Source organism: Cannabis sativa, chromosome X (assembly GCF_029168945.1).
Source record: "Cannabis sativa cultivar Pink pepper isolate KNU-18-1 chromosome X, ASM2916894v1, whole genome shotgun sequence".
In the NCBI taxonomy this organism is placed as follows: domain Eukaryota; kingdom Viridiplantae; phylum Streptophyta; class Magnoliopsida; order Rosales; family Cannabaceae; genus Cannabis; species Cannabis sativa.
The window spans coordinates 1,402,753-1,421,236 of NC_083610.1; the positions used below are offsets into that span (position 1 = coordinate 1,402,753).

The following is an 18,484-nucleotide window of genomic DNA, read 5'->3' on the forward strand; positions in this document are numbered from 1 at the left end:
TTTCTTTTCATAGCTAATTCTTTCTTCATTCATAATCTACACCAGTCAGTGAATACATATATCAGTAGGGTACATATTAGATGTTCAAAACAAGTATGAACAGAAGATTAAGTTGATAACAACACTTATAAATGTTATAACCATTTCCATCTTCATTCATTCATACAAGTTTCAAACAGAGGAACCAGACTTCAAACTACAAGCATATGAATGCTCTTCTACATTATCATCTAACTCAACATCTCCACACGCGGCGAGAACAGTTGTACGGACATAATCATCCACCTCAAAACCTTCTGCTCGCATTCGATACATGAGTTTCAAAGCCTCGTTGCAGAATCCATTCCTTGCATACCCCATAATCATAGATTTCCAAGCAACAAAATTCTTTTCAGGCATGTTTTCGAAGACATTAAACGCTTCAGTTACATACCCGCACTTTGAGTACATGTAAATCAAAGCGCTGCCCACGAAAACATTTGACATGGAAGGAGTTTTCTTGGCTGAGTAGTGAATCAATCTGCCTTGAAGGACAGTTTCAAGCTGAGCACAAGCTTTTAAGGCTGATGAATAAGTAAAAGAGTTTGGTTCTACTCCTTCCTTAATCATTTCTCTCAAGAACTCAAGAGCTTCAGAGTCATATCCTAGATGAGTACAACCGGAAATGATTGCTGTCCATGAAAACACATCTCTATGAGGCAATTTTTGGAGGACCTTAATGGCTTTAGAGTACTCACCAAATCTACAATAGAACCAAACCAATGTATTTCCAAGGTACAAGTTAGTTTCAATAGAGTTCTTCACTATCTGCGCGTGCACTTCCCTTCCAAGCAATGAATTTTCGATCGAGCCACAAGCCCTAAGAATGTTCACAATGGTCAAGTTATTAGGAAAGATGTTTCGCCTCTTCATGGCTCGGAAAAGCTCTATAGCCTCCTCGCCACGCCCCTTCCGAGCATATCCTGCTATGATGGATGTCCAAGTTACAATATTCCTATGATTCATTCTATCAAACACATTCCTAGAGTCTACAATCTCACCACATTTTGCATACATATCAACTAAAGAAGTGCCTATAAAAACATCATTCTTGTACATTTCCTTAACTATAGCACCATGTAATTGTCTTCCTAAGCTTAGTTCCTTCTTTTCACCACAAGCTTTCAAAACCCCACAAACTGTAAATCCATTGGGAGAAAATCCCTCATCCAACATTCTAGAGAACAAAGAAATAGCTTCCTCCCCATTCCCATGTTGAGAACAAGCAGTGATCATAGTAGTCCAACAAAACACATCCCATTTAGCCATTTTCTCGAATTTTCGAAAAGCACTCTTGAGATCACCACATTCAGCATAGAATTTCACAATAGAATTATCAACAATCATGTTACTCACACTACCTTTGATAACACCTCCATGAATCTGCCTCCCAAGCTCAAAATCCTTCCTCTTACTACAAAGATTCATTAAACACACAAACATCTTCTCATTAGCTCGAACCCCATCTCGAATCGAATCCTTAAACAACCCCAAAGCTTCTTCATTTAAACCAAATCTCATATACCCATCAATAACAGCAGTCCAAGTAACAACATTTCTCACAGTCATTTTATCGAACACATTACGAGCATCACTCAATCTCTCAAAATTCAAATAAACACAAATCAAATTGTTATAAACATAAGTTTCTGGATACCCAAAACACTTCAAAACAATCCCATGTAATCTTTTCACGTCTTCCAAGCTCTGACAAGACCGAAGCCAAACCCCAACCGAAGAAGGACAAAGACTATGGCAAAAGGAGGAGGACTGAGAAGTAGTAGTATCACATAATTCCGCTTCTGGGTCATCGTAAAATCTTGAGAAATCGTCTGAAATCTTGGAATCATGTAAAGAAGATGAATTTTTATAACAGAAGCAACGAAAATTCCAAGTTGGTCTGCTCTGTTTTTGGTTGTTTGAGTTGATGGAATTTTTTCTTGTTTTTTGTAGCTTAAATGGTTGAATAGACAAAAATGGTGGTTGTGAGGGTGGAGGAGTAAGATTGAAACTGATATTTGGTGATGAGAAAGTGGGAGAAAGCATTGCCCGTTATCAGAACGAAAATTGAAACTGCAGAAAATGAATAGAAGAAAATTCAGTATGGGAAGCTCTCTTCTTTTCCGTTTTTTATTAAATAAACATTATCAGTTATAATTGGGCTCAAGAAAAACAAATTAATGTATCATCTAAATTGAAATAATTAATATTTTTTTAAAAATAACTATATTGTGTTTCTTAAAATAATTTTTTTTTACATCAAAAAAATTAAAATAGATTTTTTTTTCTGAACAATTAACTTTCATTAAAAATAATTAGAGATTAATATATAAAGAAAAAATGAAAAATTATTTATCCAAAATCTCTATACAAATTATGTACATTATCTACTTTGAGTACACGAACTGTGTACAGTGTGAATAAAAGATGTCTCATAAACATTGAATGGCAAACTAGTAATAAAATTTAAGAAAGATCCTATCTCAAAATAAAAATGTGGGATCTCTTATAAAATACAGTAGTCGAAAATAATCTACCAGACTCAAACATTTAATAGGTAGCTATATAAACGAGATCTCGAAATCTCCTAGAAAATACATTAATCGAAAATAATCATCCAGACTTAATGCAAGAGACTAATCTAGTGCAACCACTGAAGTTATATAAGTGGACCTCCCTACAAGAGTAAAGAAAAAAAACTAATAAGAACATATTCAACCAATAAAAAAAATAATGTAGTAGATAAAATACGTGGCTGCGGTTGCGTATGACACGTGAATCACAATGACGCCTTATCAAAAATTAGCTAAGTCATATACAGACGGGCAAGTGTACTTCAACGAGTGAGCCCTAGAGAGGAACATAAAGTATGTCATTTTTCTCCGGGAGCTAGAAATACAACGAAACATCTCTGGGAGGAGGAGAACATGTTCGAAGAGCCACTTCGCATTAATATAGCATAGGAAAAACGTCTCAGAACGCCCATAAAAGGACATGACAAACAGCGTAAACTATATAAAATCATGTAAAAATTATGTAAAAACCACATGCATTAATTATTCTAAAGCTCTCATCGTTATCTCATTTAATTAATTGTCAAAAATTTCGGTCAAAAATATAAATGATTAGTCATTTTTTATAATTATTATTAAAATATATTGATATCTAAACTAAATTATTTATTTATATATAATTTTAAAAATAATATAATTTAAATTTTGGGTAAATATTCATATTCCATCGTCTCCCGCTTGTCTTCCTCTACTCTTCACCATTTTTCTCGACGGTGAACCACCCCATTTCACCGGCGACGACGAGCGAGATGAATCTTTGTGCCAATGAATTACATTTTTCATAGCAATCCAACGCTTAAGCCATCGACTTTCATGCTGACCCTGAAACGATTTCACTCCATTCTTTCACACACATCTTTCTCTGACTCCAACTCCATTAACCATAAAATCTCTTTCTTCCTCTCCACCCAAAATCTCACCCTCCAATCTCTCCTTACATATCATGCTCTCATCATCACTTCCGGTAACTCCCACAACGTTTTCATTGCATCAAAGCTCATCTCTCACTACGCCTCTTCTCTCAAAGGACCAACCTTTTCCGCTAAGGTTTTCGGTTCAGTTCATGACAAGGATACTTTTCTTTGGAATTCTATAATCAAAGCCCATTTTTCTAATGGGGGTTGCTCTGATTCCCTTAACTTGTTTTTTCAAATGCGAGTTGCGGGTTTTGTTCCCAACCAGTTCACTCTTCCCATGGTTGTTGCTTCGTGTGCGGATTTGTTTTTGGTTGAATATGGGAAGAGCATTCATGGGTTGGCTACAAAAATTGGGCTTTTTCAGGGGAACTCTGTTGTTGGGTCTTCTTTTGTGTATATGTATAGCAAATGTGGTGAATTGGGTGATGCGCATTTGGTGTTTGATGAAATGTCTGAGAGAGATGTTGTTGCCTGGACTGCACTTGTTATTGGATATGTTCATAATGGTGAGAGTGAGAAGGGGTTGGAGTGTCTTTGCGAGATGCATAGGATTGGTGGCGAAAGGGAGAGACCGAATTTTAGAACTTTGGAAGGTGGGCTTCAAGCTTGTGGGAATTTGAATGCTTTGATTAATGGTAGGTGCTTGCATTGTTTAGTGTTGAAAAATGGAATTGGGTGTTCTGAAGTAGTTAAGTCTTTGCTTTTGTCTATGTATTCGAAATGTGGTACTCCTTTGGAAGCTTATTTTTTGTTTAGTGAAGTAATGAGCAAAGACCTTTTGTCATGGATGTCGGTTATTAGTGTTTACTCTAGATTTGGGCTAATGGATGAATGTTTAAGTTTATTCTGGGAAATGCAGATTGCTGGGATAGTTCCTGACGAAATTGTTATCAGTTGTATCTTTCATGGTTTTGGCAATTCCTTGTGTGTATACTCGGGAAAGGCGTTTCATGGATTAAGCATAAGGCGAAATTATTTGTTTGGTGAGATTGTTTACAATGCAATGTTATTCATGTATTGCAAATTTGGGCTGTTAAATCTTGCAGAAAAGCTCTTTAGAGGGAGGTTGGAATGGACCAAAGAGTCCTGCAACTCTATGATTTCGGGCTATTATAAGATAGGACATAATGCAAAGTGCATAGACTTATTTAGAGAGATGCAATGTCTAGGCATTGAAGCTAATTCAGAGAGTTTGGTAACTGTAATTTCTTCTTGTTGCCAATTGGGAGCAACACATCTTGGTCGATCACTTCATTGCTATTCAATAAAAAGTTCCATAGACAAAACTATCTCAGTTTCTAATTCACTCATAGACATGTATGGTAAGAATAGTCATTTGACAATAGCATGGAGAATATTTTTCCGGGCACAGAGAGATATTGTCACTTGGAACACAATGATCTCATCCTATATTCACAATGCAAATTTTGCTGAGGCAATAGCTCTATTTGATGAAATGCTTTCAGAAAACTTAAATCCAAACTCAGCAACATTGGTAATGGTGCTTTCTGCTTGTTCTCATCTCGCTTCTCTTGAGAAAGGAGAAAAGGTTCACCTTTACATTATGGAAAGAGGACTTGAGATCAATGTATCTCTTGCAACTGCATTGGTTGATATGTATGCAAAATGTGGGAAGCTTGAGCAATCAAGAGAGTTGTTTGACTCAATGAGAGAGAAGGATGTTGTTTCCTGGAATGTTATGATCTCAAGTTATGGGATGCATGGACATGCCAAATCTGCAATAGACATATTCCGAGATATGGAACATTCTCATGTACAACCGAACCAACTGACATTCCTTGCTCTTCTCTCAGCTTGTAATCATTCAGGTCTTGTGGAAGAAGGGAAATATCTCTTTAACAGAATGCAAAATCCTTATGGTCTGAAACCTGATTTAAAGCACTATGCTTGTATGGTTGATCTTCTCGGTCGGTCTGGAAATTTGCAAGATGCTGAAACTTTGGTTCTCTCCATGCCCATCTCTCCTGATGGTGGAGTGTGGGGATCTTTGTTAAGTGCCTGCATAAAACATCATGAATATGATATGGGAGTAAGAGTTGCCAGGCATGCTATTGAGTCTGACCCGGACAATGATGGTTATTATATAATGCTTACAAACATGTATAGTTCTAGTGGAAGGTGGGATGAAGCTGAAAATGTAAGGAGAATGATGAAGGAAAGGGGTGTGGATAAAGGAGCTGGGTGGAGTGTAATATAAATAATGTAAAGAGATTCTTGTTCATTCTTGTTTATGCATTCTCAACCTGGGTTAAAGGAGTCATGGGATTTACCTTTCATTGAGTGATGAAAGGGTGAAAACATTCATCTGAATAGGTGTTGGCACATCTGGCGAAATGGGGCTAGAACTGCTTCTAATCTGAAAAGATAATCGGGTAATATCACAATCACAATTAACTTGTTCAATCTTTTCCCCTTGTAGAAATTAGGTATTTTAAATAATTATTTGATTGTAACTCATGTAAATACTTTTCAAATGAAAAAAAAAACAGATTGAAAAATGAATCTGTAACTGTGATGGTACAATTTCTTTTTGCAGGTTCTTAAACCTATTGTGGAACGCTTTTACTTAATCTTGTGGAGACCTGGTTGTTGATTTGAATAAATTTAATCAATCATATTCACTTTGGATATCATTGTGAAAGAAAAATCCACCCTTAAGTGTGGTTTGGGATTTTCACTTGTGAATATTTATGCAGTCTGGAATTATTTTAGTTATAGTAAAATAATGGCATTAAACATGCATATGCTGTTATCTTTGCAGGGACTTAAAGTAGCCATGGTAAGTCCTGGCCTGGGTTTGTTTATGAGCCATATGTTCCTCGTGAAGCGGTCTCTTTTGGGCAGATAGTTATCTTTCAAGTGAGTTAGAGTAGTTTTGGCCCTTTGGGGGATAATGTTTTCTTATTGATTTTCATTTCAGTAAATTGGATTTATAACAAAGGTAATGGAGGCAAAACTGCTTAGTTTCATTGATGTGATTGTACTGTCAAGATTCCATTGAATTCATTTAAGTTTAAAGAGTATCCCCAAATGTCATTGTTAAGACTGCCTTTAGTCCATTTTGGTTTTCTTCCTTTAATGCAGTCCTCTTATCAGATCTTTTGATGTTTGCTACTCTCATATGGTTTACAAGACCCGGTTGGAGATGAACGAAAGATGATATGATTTTCGAGGTAATGTTATCTTAAAGCATTGTAGAGAATGTTTTGAATGGTTTTTGGCGTTGCGTATATTCAGCTTTCCTTCTTCACTTCATCTTGTAGATTTTTTCCTGGATTATTGTTATCATTATATTTTCTTTGGATTGTGATGTTTTGTGTTAGCAAATGTGTAGTCTTATTATAAAGTGTAATAAAAATTTCCTTTTCTAATCAAAAAGTTTATCTCATAATTCTTAACATAATTGAAATAACTCCCTTACTTTTAACTTGCATGCACTAATATTTGGACCACAACATGTTGATGAGGAATTTCATGTTAATTTTAGCTCTTGCTGTTTGTTAGCCTCTAATTATTGCTGATAGTGTAATACAAGATTATTATTACCTTTCTAGTTATTCTTTTTCTAGTTTTGTTTAGTCTTTACCTAATGATTTTATGTTGATTTATCTACATTTTCTCCAGATCAATACTCTAATATCAAATGGAGACGAAAGCTCACTTCGAAAGGCAGTTACAGAGACATACTTCTCCCTTTTTACAGACACGAAAGAATGAAATTAAACAAAGAGAATCCATGCGTAGCGAGGTGTGATCTAACTTATTGTCAAAATTCGAACCCTTCTTGCTCGAATGGCAAGTTTTTCTTTTGCATTTAAAGAATATGTACAATTTTATTTTTTTTAGGGGTCTGGCCAAATATTAGAAAAGGATTTGTAAATGTGAGAGTGTTTGGAGAAGAGGCTTCTTAATTTTGTGTTTACAATGTAAATTAAGAGTGGTGAGTAGAAAACATTGGATTGGAGGTGTTTCAATGAGTTTTAATAAATTAAATTCTTTGTTGCTTTTATGATTTTATTGAAAATTAGTGAAGTGGGGGAGAGTATATACATTTAGTTTCTCATTATATTACATCTTCTCTATATCAATAGATCAAAAGTCTTAATAAAAACAAAATAATATTATATAAATTATTGTGTATATAATGCATATAGCTTTTACTTAGTGTTATTTTTATGGTAAATGAAAAATTAAACATAAAATTTCAAAGTTAAGTAGATAACTATTTAAATGCATAATCAAAGGTACTTAGTACTTAACAATATTGATGTGGGACTTTGCTTGATCACTTTACAAAACTAATAAGTTTAGTTTCTTCATGATCTCACTTTAAGGATTGGCTAATACAACCTAAACACAATTAATCCACACAAATTGTTAGCAACTAGTTAGTTAAGCTAGTGCAATTATATATGTCTAAACATATTTAATTCCTCTCCTCTCAATAGTATACAATCTAACTCTTCTAAATTATACAAATATTTATAGAATATAGTTAATCTCAGTTATACAATTAAAAGCAATGTAATATAAATATAAAAAATTCTAAAAGCACCAATAATGCACATGTTACTAGTGGTGTACATGGTTTGGGTTGGCCGAGTTAGAGGTGTTTTAATAGGCCAACCTAATGACTACAATTTGAAGAAGTTATAAGCCATTCAATTTTTTTTATTATACAATCCAACTCTACTTTGTACAATAATTTAGAAGGTGGGGTCGGTTAGATTTATTGGGTTGAGATAAATATTTTAGGCTTTAATATTTAATGATAAAATAATTTTACCATGTAAATATATATGTGTGTATGTAAATATAGTGCTATAAAAAAATCTAAAGTGGCGGTGGTATGGTATCATTATATGTTAGACTTGTTTGTAGAAGTAGTAGAGTAACTATGGACTATGTATTAGTAGTGTGTTTTGGTCAATTCACTTTCTAAGGTTATCCTAATAATACAATTTATTTATTAAAATATAAAATATATATTTTGTTAATGTAAAATATATTTTATATATAAAAGTTGTCTCAAATTTGAAACATCTTTCAAGAAATTGATTGAGTTGGGGTATATAGAGTTAAAGTGTGCACAATTTATAACTAACTCATAGTTATATGACCTATCACTTTTCAACCCAATGAATCATGACCTACTCTTAACATAATTCTTTACTACAAAAAATGATTTAACCTGGTTGAATAGTTTGACCCATATTTTGTGCACCCGTACATGTTACTGTGAAATATTATAATAATGGCATAATTAACTACCAAACACTCTAATATAATTTAATAATTATTATAAAATTATGTAAGACATTCTTGCAATCTTCTTTAAACATGATTCAAACATTAGATCATCTAATATATAAATATTTTGTTATATTTGCAAAAAAATATTTTTTTTGTTTGAGTATCTGGTAAAGATTAAAATAACAAAAGATAACAAAAGTTAAATAGTATGTGAATAGAATTGTTAGGAGAGTTGAATCTCCTAGTCATTAGACTTTAGATGAAGAACATAACAGTAAAGAAGAAACAGAGAGAAAACAGAGAGGAAAGATACAGAGAAAGATTGAGAAAGGAGAGTGAAAGATTGATTCATTACCGGGAAAGATCAGTACAATATATACTCATCAAAGATGATTGAAGACCAAACAAGAATCTGTTACAACTGAAAAGCAATCCTAACAGCCGAAAACTAAAAACAGTTGAGAACTAACTTAACAGAAAATAACAGACTTGTAACTGAATTCCCTTAACAAGAATATATAAATATTGTGTTATATTTACCAAAAAAAAATTTTTTTTTTGGTTTGGGTAACTAATAAATATTAAAATAACAAAGATAACAAAAATTATACTGGGGTATTTTTTCATTTAAGAAAGTTCATTGTCTATCATAAGAGCATTCTTAACCAATCTATGAGTCTCAACATTAAAGTTGTGGCTGACATGAGAGAGATATCTTATGAAAGCTAAATAATAACTTTAATATCAAAAAAGATAACCCCCAAATTATTCAAATACTCTATTTGACCCTCCATAGTTGAGACTAAAGATAGTGAATCTGAAAAGACCATTTCTACTGAAATTCTCACATCTTAAGCCCAACGCAAATCTACTAATAGTGCAACTATTTTTGCCTGAAAAATTAAAAACGAACCTGCAATGAAATAATTTAACAGCAATAAGTATTTTTAATTTTCAAAACTGAAAATCATTATAATATAATTGTACTAAAGTCAAATATGGAAGGAAACTCCTTTAGTTTGATTATTTACCTAATTTCTTATTAATGTTTAATGTCACAATAGTTATCATTACGTTCTGTTAAGCAAAAAAAAAAAACATCATGTTCCAATGCAAAAGGAATTAAAATTGATACATTTTTTTTTATTTATGTTCATATTCATTTAAAATAAAAAAAATAATAAAATTTTAGTAATTGGATAAATAATATATTTAGTGTGATTTATATATATTAGTAGATATATCTCATATATTATTTTTATTTTTTTTTTAAAATTTACTGTTTAGGTTGCTCCGATAATTTTTATGTGGATTACTACGTAGAATTTGATTACAATTTAAATTATTGTGTTAGTTGCTATGTATATTTTTATATATATTTCCGTAAAAATATTACAGAATTCTACATAAAAAATTTGTATGGCAACTAATGCTACAACTTAAATTAAAAAACAGTAAATAAAATAATTTCCAATATACAACACTAATTTAGCATAGACAATACACAAGCCCACCTAAATAATACAATAAACTAATAAAGAAAAGAAAAACCCTAAATTTACAAAAACCCTAAAATTTAGTCATCCTTTCTCTCTCTCTACTCTACCCAGCCGTCCTTCTTCTTCTTCTACCTCTCTCCCTCTCGGCGTCTTCTCTTCACTCCGGTGGCATAGCTTAAAGGTATTTCACTTTTTATAGTCTATACACAAAAACCACTCTTTGCTTTGTGTGTTTAAGCTCCCTCAAAAATGGTGTCTTTATATTTATATTGATTTCAAAAACCAGTCTTTGTGTTTTGGTATATCTAGGATTGTCTATTGATCATCGATAGTGTTGTTATTTTGGAGAAATTTATTGTTTTTGGAAACAACTTTGAGTTTGAAGTTGATTTTGATAGGTTGGGACTTTGATTCATTAGACTATAACCAAACCCTAATTATTCTCTTGTTATGCAGCAATGGCTATGGTGGATTCAGCTCCTTCTCCTCCTTCTTCAACAAACACAAACCTAAGAGTGAGTCCCAAAACGGTAGAGAAGGCTGTAAAAGCTCTTCTGAAATGGAAGATTTCGAAATCGGATACACAAAAGCCTCAGCTTTTAGACGAAGACGAATTCGTCTACCTTGTATTGACATTGAAGAAAATCCCAGCCAAGGAGCGTGTCAATGCTTACAAGGTCCCTCTAGCTCACTCCTTATATTCCGAATCAGCTGAGCTCTGCCTCATTATCGATGACAGCTCCAAATCTGGTCTTACCAAAGACGACGCCATGAAAAAGATTAAGGCCGAAGGGATTCCTGTGTCGAAAGTTATAAAGCTTTCGAAGCTCAAAACAGATTACAAAGCCTTTGAATCAAAGCGCAAGCTTTGTGATTCGTATGACATGTTTTTGGCCGATAAACGTGTTGTTACTTTGTTGCCTAGACTTTTAGGGAAGCAATTCTTCAAGAAGAAGAAGATTCCTGTGCCTGTGGATTTGAAGCACAAGAATTGGAAAGAACAGATTGAGAAGGCATGTAGCTCTGCTTTGTTGTTCTTAAGGACCGGGACTTGTTGTGTTGTAAGGGTTGCAAAATCTTCCATGAGTTCTGATGATATTGTGGAGAATGTGGTTGCTGCCATTAATGGGATTGTAGAGTTTGTGCCTAGGAAATGGGGGAATGTAAGGTCCTTCCATTTGAAGCTGTTGGAGTCTGTTGCATTGCCTGTGTATCAGGCATTGCCCGATATGAGGTTGAAGATTGAGGGAGTTAAGGCTGAGAAGGTTGAGAAGGAAGAAGAAGGCGATAAGAAGGTTGGTAAGGAGGATAAAGTTGCGAAAAAGAAGGGTCGAATTCATGAAGTTCGGTATATGGATGTTAATGCTGAAGAGGAAGGCATTTATGAGGGTGATGATGTAGTTGATAGTGATGTGGAATTAGGTGTTGAGAATGATGTAATGGGCAGTGGTGATTCGGGGAAGAAGAAGAGGAAGAAAGGAGATGAAGCTAAGGAGGATGAGGTTGTTGCAGAGAAGCCATTGAAGAAATCGACAAAGGCAAAAGATGGAATTGTGAAGAAGATGAAGAAGAAGGCAGATGATTCATCTATCAAAGCGGTCGAAGATGGAGAAAGAAAGGAGAAGAAGTTGAAGAAGAGTGGAGGAGAAACTAAGGTGAAAGCTAATAAAAGAAAGTTAGTTGAGTAAATTAAACATAGAAAAGTTTTGATCAAATAGAGATTAAAATGCTTATTGGGGCTTTCTGCATTTTGAGTCCTTTTAGCAGATTTTGAATTTTGAGCTTGTTATTGAAAATTATGATCTTTTTGTTTTTGGTTTATAAAGTATTAGTGTACTACTTTGTCATTAGAATCTTAATTATATTTCAAGACTCAAGTATTAACATTATTAGTTCATTTTCATCTTTTGTTCTTGCTTAATTGATAGATACTACTATTGAGTGTTTTGATAAGAGTCATGGAATAATGAAATTATATTTGTCATATCAAATAGTATTAACCAATATAAATGCATATCAATTTTTTCATTAGCCTATAATTAAAAATGACTATCACATATCCTTTCAAATTAAAAACATTCAAAATCTACAAGGACCATTCGATTATGGACACTGTTTAGATTATATATTTATTCAAGTTAATTCAAAAAATAAAAATAAAAAACCAAAGGAAGAATGATAAAATTATGGGAGTGTAGTATGATTTTTTTTTTTGGAGATAGCTGGGGTCTTCAATGAAAGACCTAACCTAAAAACACAACTCACATAACATTTGTTGTGCACAAAGCACAAAAGAGATGATAAAGAAAAAAATAAAGTTAAGAGAATCAAAGAATTAAGACCTAACCTAAAAACACAACTCACATAACATTTGTTGTGCACAAAGCACAAAAGAGATAATAAAGAAAAAAATAAAGTTAAGAGAATCAAAGAATTAAGGTTGCTTTTGGTTGTAGGCAATAGAATGGAAATGATATAATTTTCATTTCATTCTTTTGTTTAGTTGCATTTTAAAGTATTTGAATGTTCTTTCCATCATTTTAGTGGAATGACTATTCCATTTTAAAATGAAAGAAAAGACCATTTTAATGTAACACGAGAAAATATTTAATGATTTTTTTATCAATTTTTTTTGTGCATTTTAAATTTTATTTCATTCATATTCTCATTCTTATTTCGATTCTTATGTTTTCATTCCTCCTAGCAAATACCACTATAGTGTGAGTTGTTAAAATAAAAGAATATAGCATTTATTTAATTACTAAAATTTTATCATTCTGTTAAGATTTGGTAACTACAAAATGTAATATAATTACCACGAATTACTTACACTTACTGTGGGACGAATACACGGTTTTTTTTTTCTTAATCACATTAAATATAATATTTATGTAACTACTAAAAACTCTATCGTAGAGTTAAAGACTTATGTGAGAGTGATTGGAAAGAGAGATAAATTTGAAGTGTTTCCACATTATGTGCATTGCAGTAGTTGCAAGGAATTACCTCTGCGTTCGGATTCAGACTTCATGGTTAGACTTTTCTAATGCTTTATGTGGAGAAGCAGCGGTTTGCTGTTTGGCTGTAACGGTTGCTCTTGATCTCGGCTCCAAGTTTATTATTGTTGAGAATGATTCGAGGGTAGTTATCAACGCTCTTAATGGGAAGGAGTCTCATTGGGCACTTGAAAACTATACCTTTTTTTGTACTAAGTCTTCTCCTTCGTTTATTAGCTGTATTTTTGCTAATATTAGTAGAATTAATAATTTTGTTGCCCATAATGTAACTAAGTGGGCGTTCTCTCACAAGAGGTTTGGTTGTATTTCGCTTTCAACTATCTCTGCAGAACTATTATGTAATGATCAAGAGATCTAACTGATTTGCTATTTATCATAAGTACGATTTTCTTCAAAAAAAGAAAAAAAAAAGATAATGGAGAAAGATAAGAGATTCTTCCACATATAATATAAAACATAGTTAATTCCACCTACAAAGATATTATTATCTATATAAAAAAAATCTCCTATATAATAATATGGAATATACTTATTTTTTTCGTTTGTTACTCTTTTAACAACAATAAGTTAATATTATGTGCAATGCACGTATATTTACGTTATATTTTTAATTTTTATTTTGATTATATATATATTTTTTGATGCTTGATTATATATATATTAGTTGTATAATGATATTTTTTATGTTATAAACTGTAAGTGTCATTATTTTGTGACAGTTTAGTTATGTACAATGTCTAGTCGTGTCTGAAGTTTTTGTCTGTTATATCTGCACTAGCGTTTTGTTGAGTCGGTTTATTGTTAAGTGTTAGTTAGTGCCAGGTGGACTGTTTTGTGTGTATATATAGTTGGTCTCATTCAGTAAACAGTTTATCCATTAAATCGTAAAGTTTGTTAATTCTGTTGTCATCGTGGGAGTTATTGCTATTCTTGTTGTTGTATCTACAGGTTTGATTGTATAGCTTGAAGATAGTCATCAATGGCGGAAAGATCAGAGCCTGGAGTTGCTGAGTTCTAACTGAAGGGAGTTCAGTGTCAACTTCGTCATCAGATCTGAAGGGATTTCAGGTTGAAGAAATGTCGAAGAAGAACTCAGTTGATGCACGAGGGATTGTGCACTAACAATCAGGATTCTTGATTGTTGTTGGTAATTCATTACTAATTGTTGTAAAGTTTGTATTAGATTCCTTTAGAGAGAATTGGAGATTGTAATACTAAACTCTTGAGAATTAGTAGATGAGATTACCCTGGTTTGGGGAACCCAAGCACTAGTCGACTCAGATGTGTTCTCAATGCAGATGAAGCTTGTAAATCTTTGTGTGTTTTACTGCGTTATTATCGATTCAAGTCTAAAATTCATATCTTGAAATTAATCAACTCAAAGATAATCAACTTGGTAATTTGGATCATTAAAATCAACAAGTTGTACTTTCATAAACAACATTATTTTTTATTAAAAAAAATTTAATTTAAGTGTTATTTATAAAAAAAATATAATAATATTCAAAATTTATTATTAATTAGAATTTTAATTTAACCGTAATATTTCTCATTTTTTTTTTAAGAAATATCATACACTTTAATATTTTATTGTTTTTAAAAAAACAATAATAGAAATATTTTTTTTAGATATGTGGATTGGGTATAAAAAATGATAATAGAAAAATATTTTTTAAATATGTGTAATGAGTTTAAATTTGAATTGCAATGTTAATTTTTTTTTTTTATATTATATAGTCACATCTAATATAAGATAAAATATAAGAGAGATATGTATAGTAGTTTAAATTTGAATTATAATATTTTTTAGCCACATTTAATATAACATAAATATATTTGATACCATAAATTTAAATTTGATCAATAAAATTATATTAATTTGACCAAACTATCCTCAATTATATGTAATTAAGTAATTATATTTGAATTCGAAATACATGTAATTAAAATTAGTTTGATCATATTAATAAAATTTAATTTACAAGATTTGAGTTCAAAATACTAAATATATACAATTTCAAATAACCAAATGAGTAAGCTTTTGGCAATTATAAAAAATATCCAATTTATGAAATTACGAGATTAATAATAATAATAATAATAATAATAATAATAATAATAATAATTACAATTTTAATTCATGCTCAAATATGAGTGTGGCTAGTTTTGGTTTTGTAAAGCCAGTATGGCTAGTTTTGGTTCTGTAAGACTAGTATGGCTAGTTTTTAGTTTTGTAAGGCCAGTATGACTAGTTTTTTTTTTTTTTTTTTGAATGAAAATCATCATTTTATTAACCAATAACTTCAGGTACCAAAAAAGGTAGCAAATCAACTGGGACAGACCCCATATTGAAATTACAATCAGGATAGAATAAATAAGCTCTAGCAAAATTATGAGCCACCTTATTAGCTGATCGCCTAATAAAAAAGATAGAAACATTTTTAAGTTCTTTTAGTAAAGCCTTACAATCTTTAACCACTTGACCAAACATGGAAATCATTTCAATTGAACTACGCAAGGCTTGGATAAAAACTAAGCAGTCGGTCTCAAGAATAGCTTGACATGGTTGATTTCTTTTAATCCAACTCAAAGCTTCCTTTACACCCAATGCTTTCACAAATTCTGGTGTGGCCGAGCCATTAAAAAGCTTGGTAACTCGTTCAATGAAAACTCCTTGTGCATTACGAATCACAAAACCAATTTCAAATTGAGTTGTGTTGGAAAATAAAGCAGCATCGACATTAACCTTAATGCTATCTCCATGTGGTGGCTGCCACTGCTCAGCTCCGTCACCTGGAATAAGACCAGGACTCGGGAAAATAACATTAGAACTATGAGCAGTTAGCCATTGATTAAGGTAAGATTGAGCCGAAAATACTATACTTTCCACACTTGACGTTTTGTTGTTCCAAACCTTGTCATTCCGTGCATTCCAAATTGACCAACAAAGAGCAACCAGAAGCTTTTTCTGATCTACATCACAAACCAGAAATTTCGAAGCACACCAGTCAAAAAATTGTTATGTTGTGGTGCTGCTGTGCCGATCCCAACCCTGTTCCAACAAAGTGCAGCAACTGGACAGCCAACAAGAGCATGGAAGATCGACTCTTCCTAACTGTTGCAAACAGGACAAACCATAGACACCTCCACACGCTTAGTCCTCAACTGAATCATGGTTGGAAGACATCCTTGACAAGCTAGTTTTAATTGTAAGGTCAGTATGACTAGTTTTAGTTTTGTAAAGCTAACATGACTAGTTTTGGTTTGTAAAGTTATTATATGGCTAGTTTTAATTTTGTAAGGTCATTTGGTCTAATAATAACACATCAAATGTAGTGTAGTAACCGCCAGCAATAGAGATGAAAAATAGATAAGTATCTACATCAGAGAATTCTATGCGACTATTTTTATAAATTTTCATATTTTATTTTTTATTTTATTTGTAAGGAAAATTTCATTTTTTTATTAAATATTTATTATGTATTAATTTTTTTTCTCTTTATTTTGCAGGTGTTCTATTAGTGGATCGGAAGTGACAATTCTCAGTTTTGAGGTTTTCTTTTTCTGATATTATGGTTTTATTGTCTAGTTCTCCTGGGGTATCTCTGCATGCCCTTAGGATAGACAATAAATTGTTATAGATGGAAGAAAATTCTCATCTGGTTGCGTAACTTTGTTACCTTTGTTATTTTAACCTGTATCGGTTTCATTTCAAAAAAAAAAAAAAAAAATAGAATGATAGTTATTTTCTTCAAGTATTTAAAAAGGATGACAAAATAAATCCCCACAAGATCCAACTTCTGAGAAATCTCCCTATTTTTGTAATGAAGATCTACACATAAAAGAACAATATTTATTAAATAAATACATTAATATTATTATAAGGCACTATTTATTACCAGGCATAAAGAGTACTATATTTATTAATTAAATACACAAACTTAAATAATAATATTATTATTAAAATACAACATGGAATTATGCCTATTTTAGCATTCATTACAATTAATATTATTTAATATATATGAATTTTAAATAACCACTAGAAGCCCTTCTCTCAAATTTATTCATAAGAAAATTTCACATTTAATTGTCATTAATTTGAAAACAATCATGCTTAATTTTGTGATGATTATATTATAGTGTATTCATTTTTTTTTTGTTCTGTACCAAAAAAAAAAGTTGTAAAAAAAAAAACAAAGAGTGTATAATTGTATTATCTATATTTTGTATAGGAGATGATCTCATTTCTTTCTTTCTTTTTTTGTTCTAAAAAAAAAAGGACAGATTCATTCCAATATGAAAGTCTCTAATAAGACATTTTATGTTGAGCAAAAAAGCTAAACTAATATATAAAGACCAAGAATCCAAGATATCTGAAAAAAAAAGTTGTAGTGCAAATTTTATATTATACTACCATGTTAAATTACTGTTTTTTTAATATTCATTATATAAATATATTAATAATTGTGGATTAGATAGTTAACATGTGAATCAATATTCAATTTGTGTGAATTTTAAATTTTTCAATGTAAGTATTGGCTTTTTGCAAATTTGATTATATTGATTATGCAAATAGGATTAAATTAAGCATATTGAATTGGATCATACAAATTGATTTGGATAAATAATTTTGTGAAGAAAAATATTAGAAGTACCTAACAACACTTAATGTAACATATCTATTAGTAAAATTAAACAACAAATCTCGCTTGAATTTTTGAATTTATGAAAGGGTAAATAATAACGTAAATACTAAAAATTTTGAATTTGGTAGAAGTGTAATTTTTTTCTAATTTCGTTAATATAGACCTCGATTGTATCTTAAACAAGACACATGTAAGATTCAAATTCTAAATCATTAGGTTTGGACAAAATTACAATGTTACAAAAATCAAGTATTTATGCCGCTAAAAAAATGTTTGATAATACTTATATATATATATCTATTCTATATAAAGTGTGCCTATATAACTGAAATTTTGGTTTATGAGAAATTCATGGGTGACTTTTAATTTTTATTTAATAAAATATTATTTATATATAATAAAATAATAATAAAACAAATCCTATTAATATTTGAACTGATATTAAATAGTCGAGAATCACAACAAAAAAAACAACTGGGGATTAATCTCAAAAATAGCTCTTCCCCTTTCAATTCA

General features: G+C 31.4%; 3 protein-coding genes across 8 annotated transcripts; 2 read left to right on the top strand and 1 right to left on the bottom strand.

Annotated features, from left to right (window-relative positions):
• Positions 1-2,205, bottom strand: LOC115705321 (pentatricopeptide repeat-containing protein At4g18520, chloroplastic). Its single transcript, XM_030632634.2, has one exon. The coding sequence runs from the start codon at positions 2,083-2,085 to the stop codon at positions 172-174; it is 1,914 nt and encodes a 637-aa protein (XP_030488494.2). The 5' UTR covers positions 2,086-2,205; the 3' UTR covers positions 1-171.
• A 1,039-nt stretch (positions 2,206-3,244) lies between these two features.
• Positions 3,245-7,556, top strand: LOC115705331 (pentatricopeptide repeat-containing protein At4g39952, mitochondrial). 6 transcript variants are annotated; one of them, XM_030632663.2, is made up of 4 exons: positions 3,245-5,922; positions 6,087-6,409; positions 6,635-6,723; positions 7,175-7,556. In XM_030632663.2, the coding sequence occupies exon 1, from the start codon at positions 3,378-3,380 to the stop codon at positions 5,745-5,747; it is 2,370 nt and encodes a 789-aa protein (XP_030488523.2). In that variant the 5' UTR covers positions 3,245-3,377; the 3' UTR covers positions 5,748-5,922; positions 6,087-6,409; positions 6,635-6,723; positions 7,175-7,556. The 6 variants fall into 6 exon arrangements, with proteins under 6 accessions (XP_030488523.2, XP_030488514.2, XP_060961166.1 ...); XM_030632654.2 differs by having other exon boundaries at positions 6,647-6,723; XM_061105183.1 differs by having other exon boundaries at positions 6,312-6,409.
• Positions 7,557-10,319: 2,763 nt separating this feature from the next.
• LOC115705361 (uncharacterized) lies at positions 10,320-12,205 on the top strand. The gene is made up of 2 exons (XM_030632692.2): positions 10,320-10,483; positions 10,759-12,205. The coding sequence occupies exon 2, from the start codon at positions 10,761-10,763 to the stop codon at positions 11,988-11,990; it is 1,230 nt and encodes a 409-aa protein (XP_030488552.2). The 5' UTR covers positions 10,320-10,483; positions 10,759-10,760; the 3' UTR covers positions 11,991-12,205.
• Positions 12,206-18,484: the final 6,279 nt, after the last annotated feature.

Bases quoted from the DNA above. Each gene is read 5' to 3' on its own strand.
- LOC115705331 (XM_030632646.2), top strand. From the start codon at position 3,378: ATGAATTACATTTTTCATAGCAATCCAACGCTTAAGCCATCGACTTTC.
- LOC115705361 (XM_030632692.2), top strand. From the start codon at position 10,761: ATGGCTATGGTGGATTCAGCTCCTTCTCCTCCTTCTTCAACAAACACA.
- LOC115705321 (XM_030632634.2), bottom strand. From the start codon at position 2,085: ATGCTTTCTCCCACTTTCTCATCACCAAATATCAGTTTCAATCTTACT.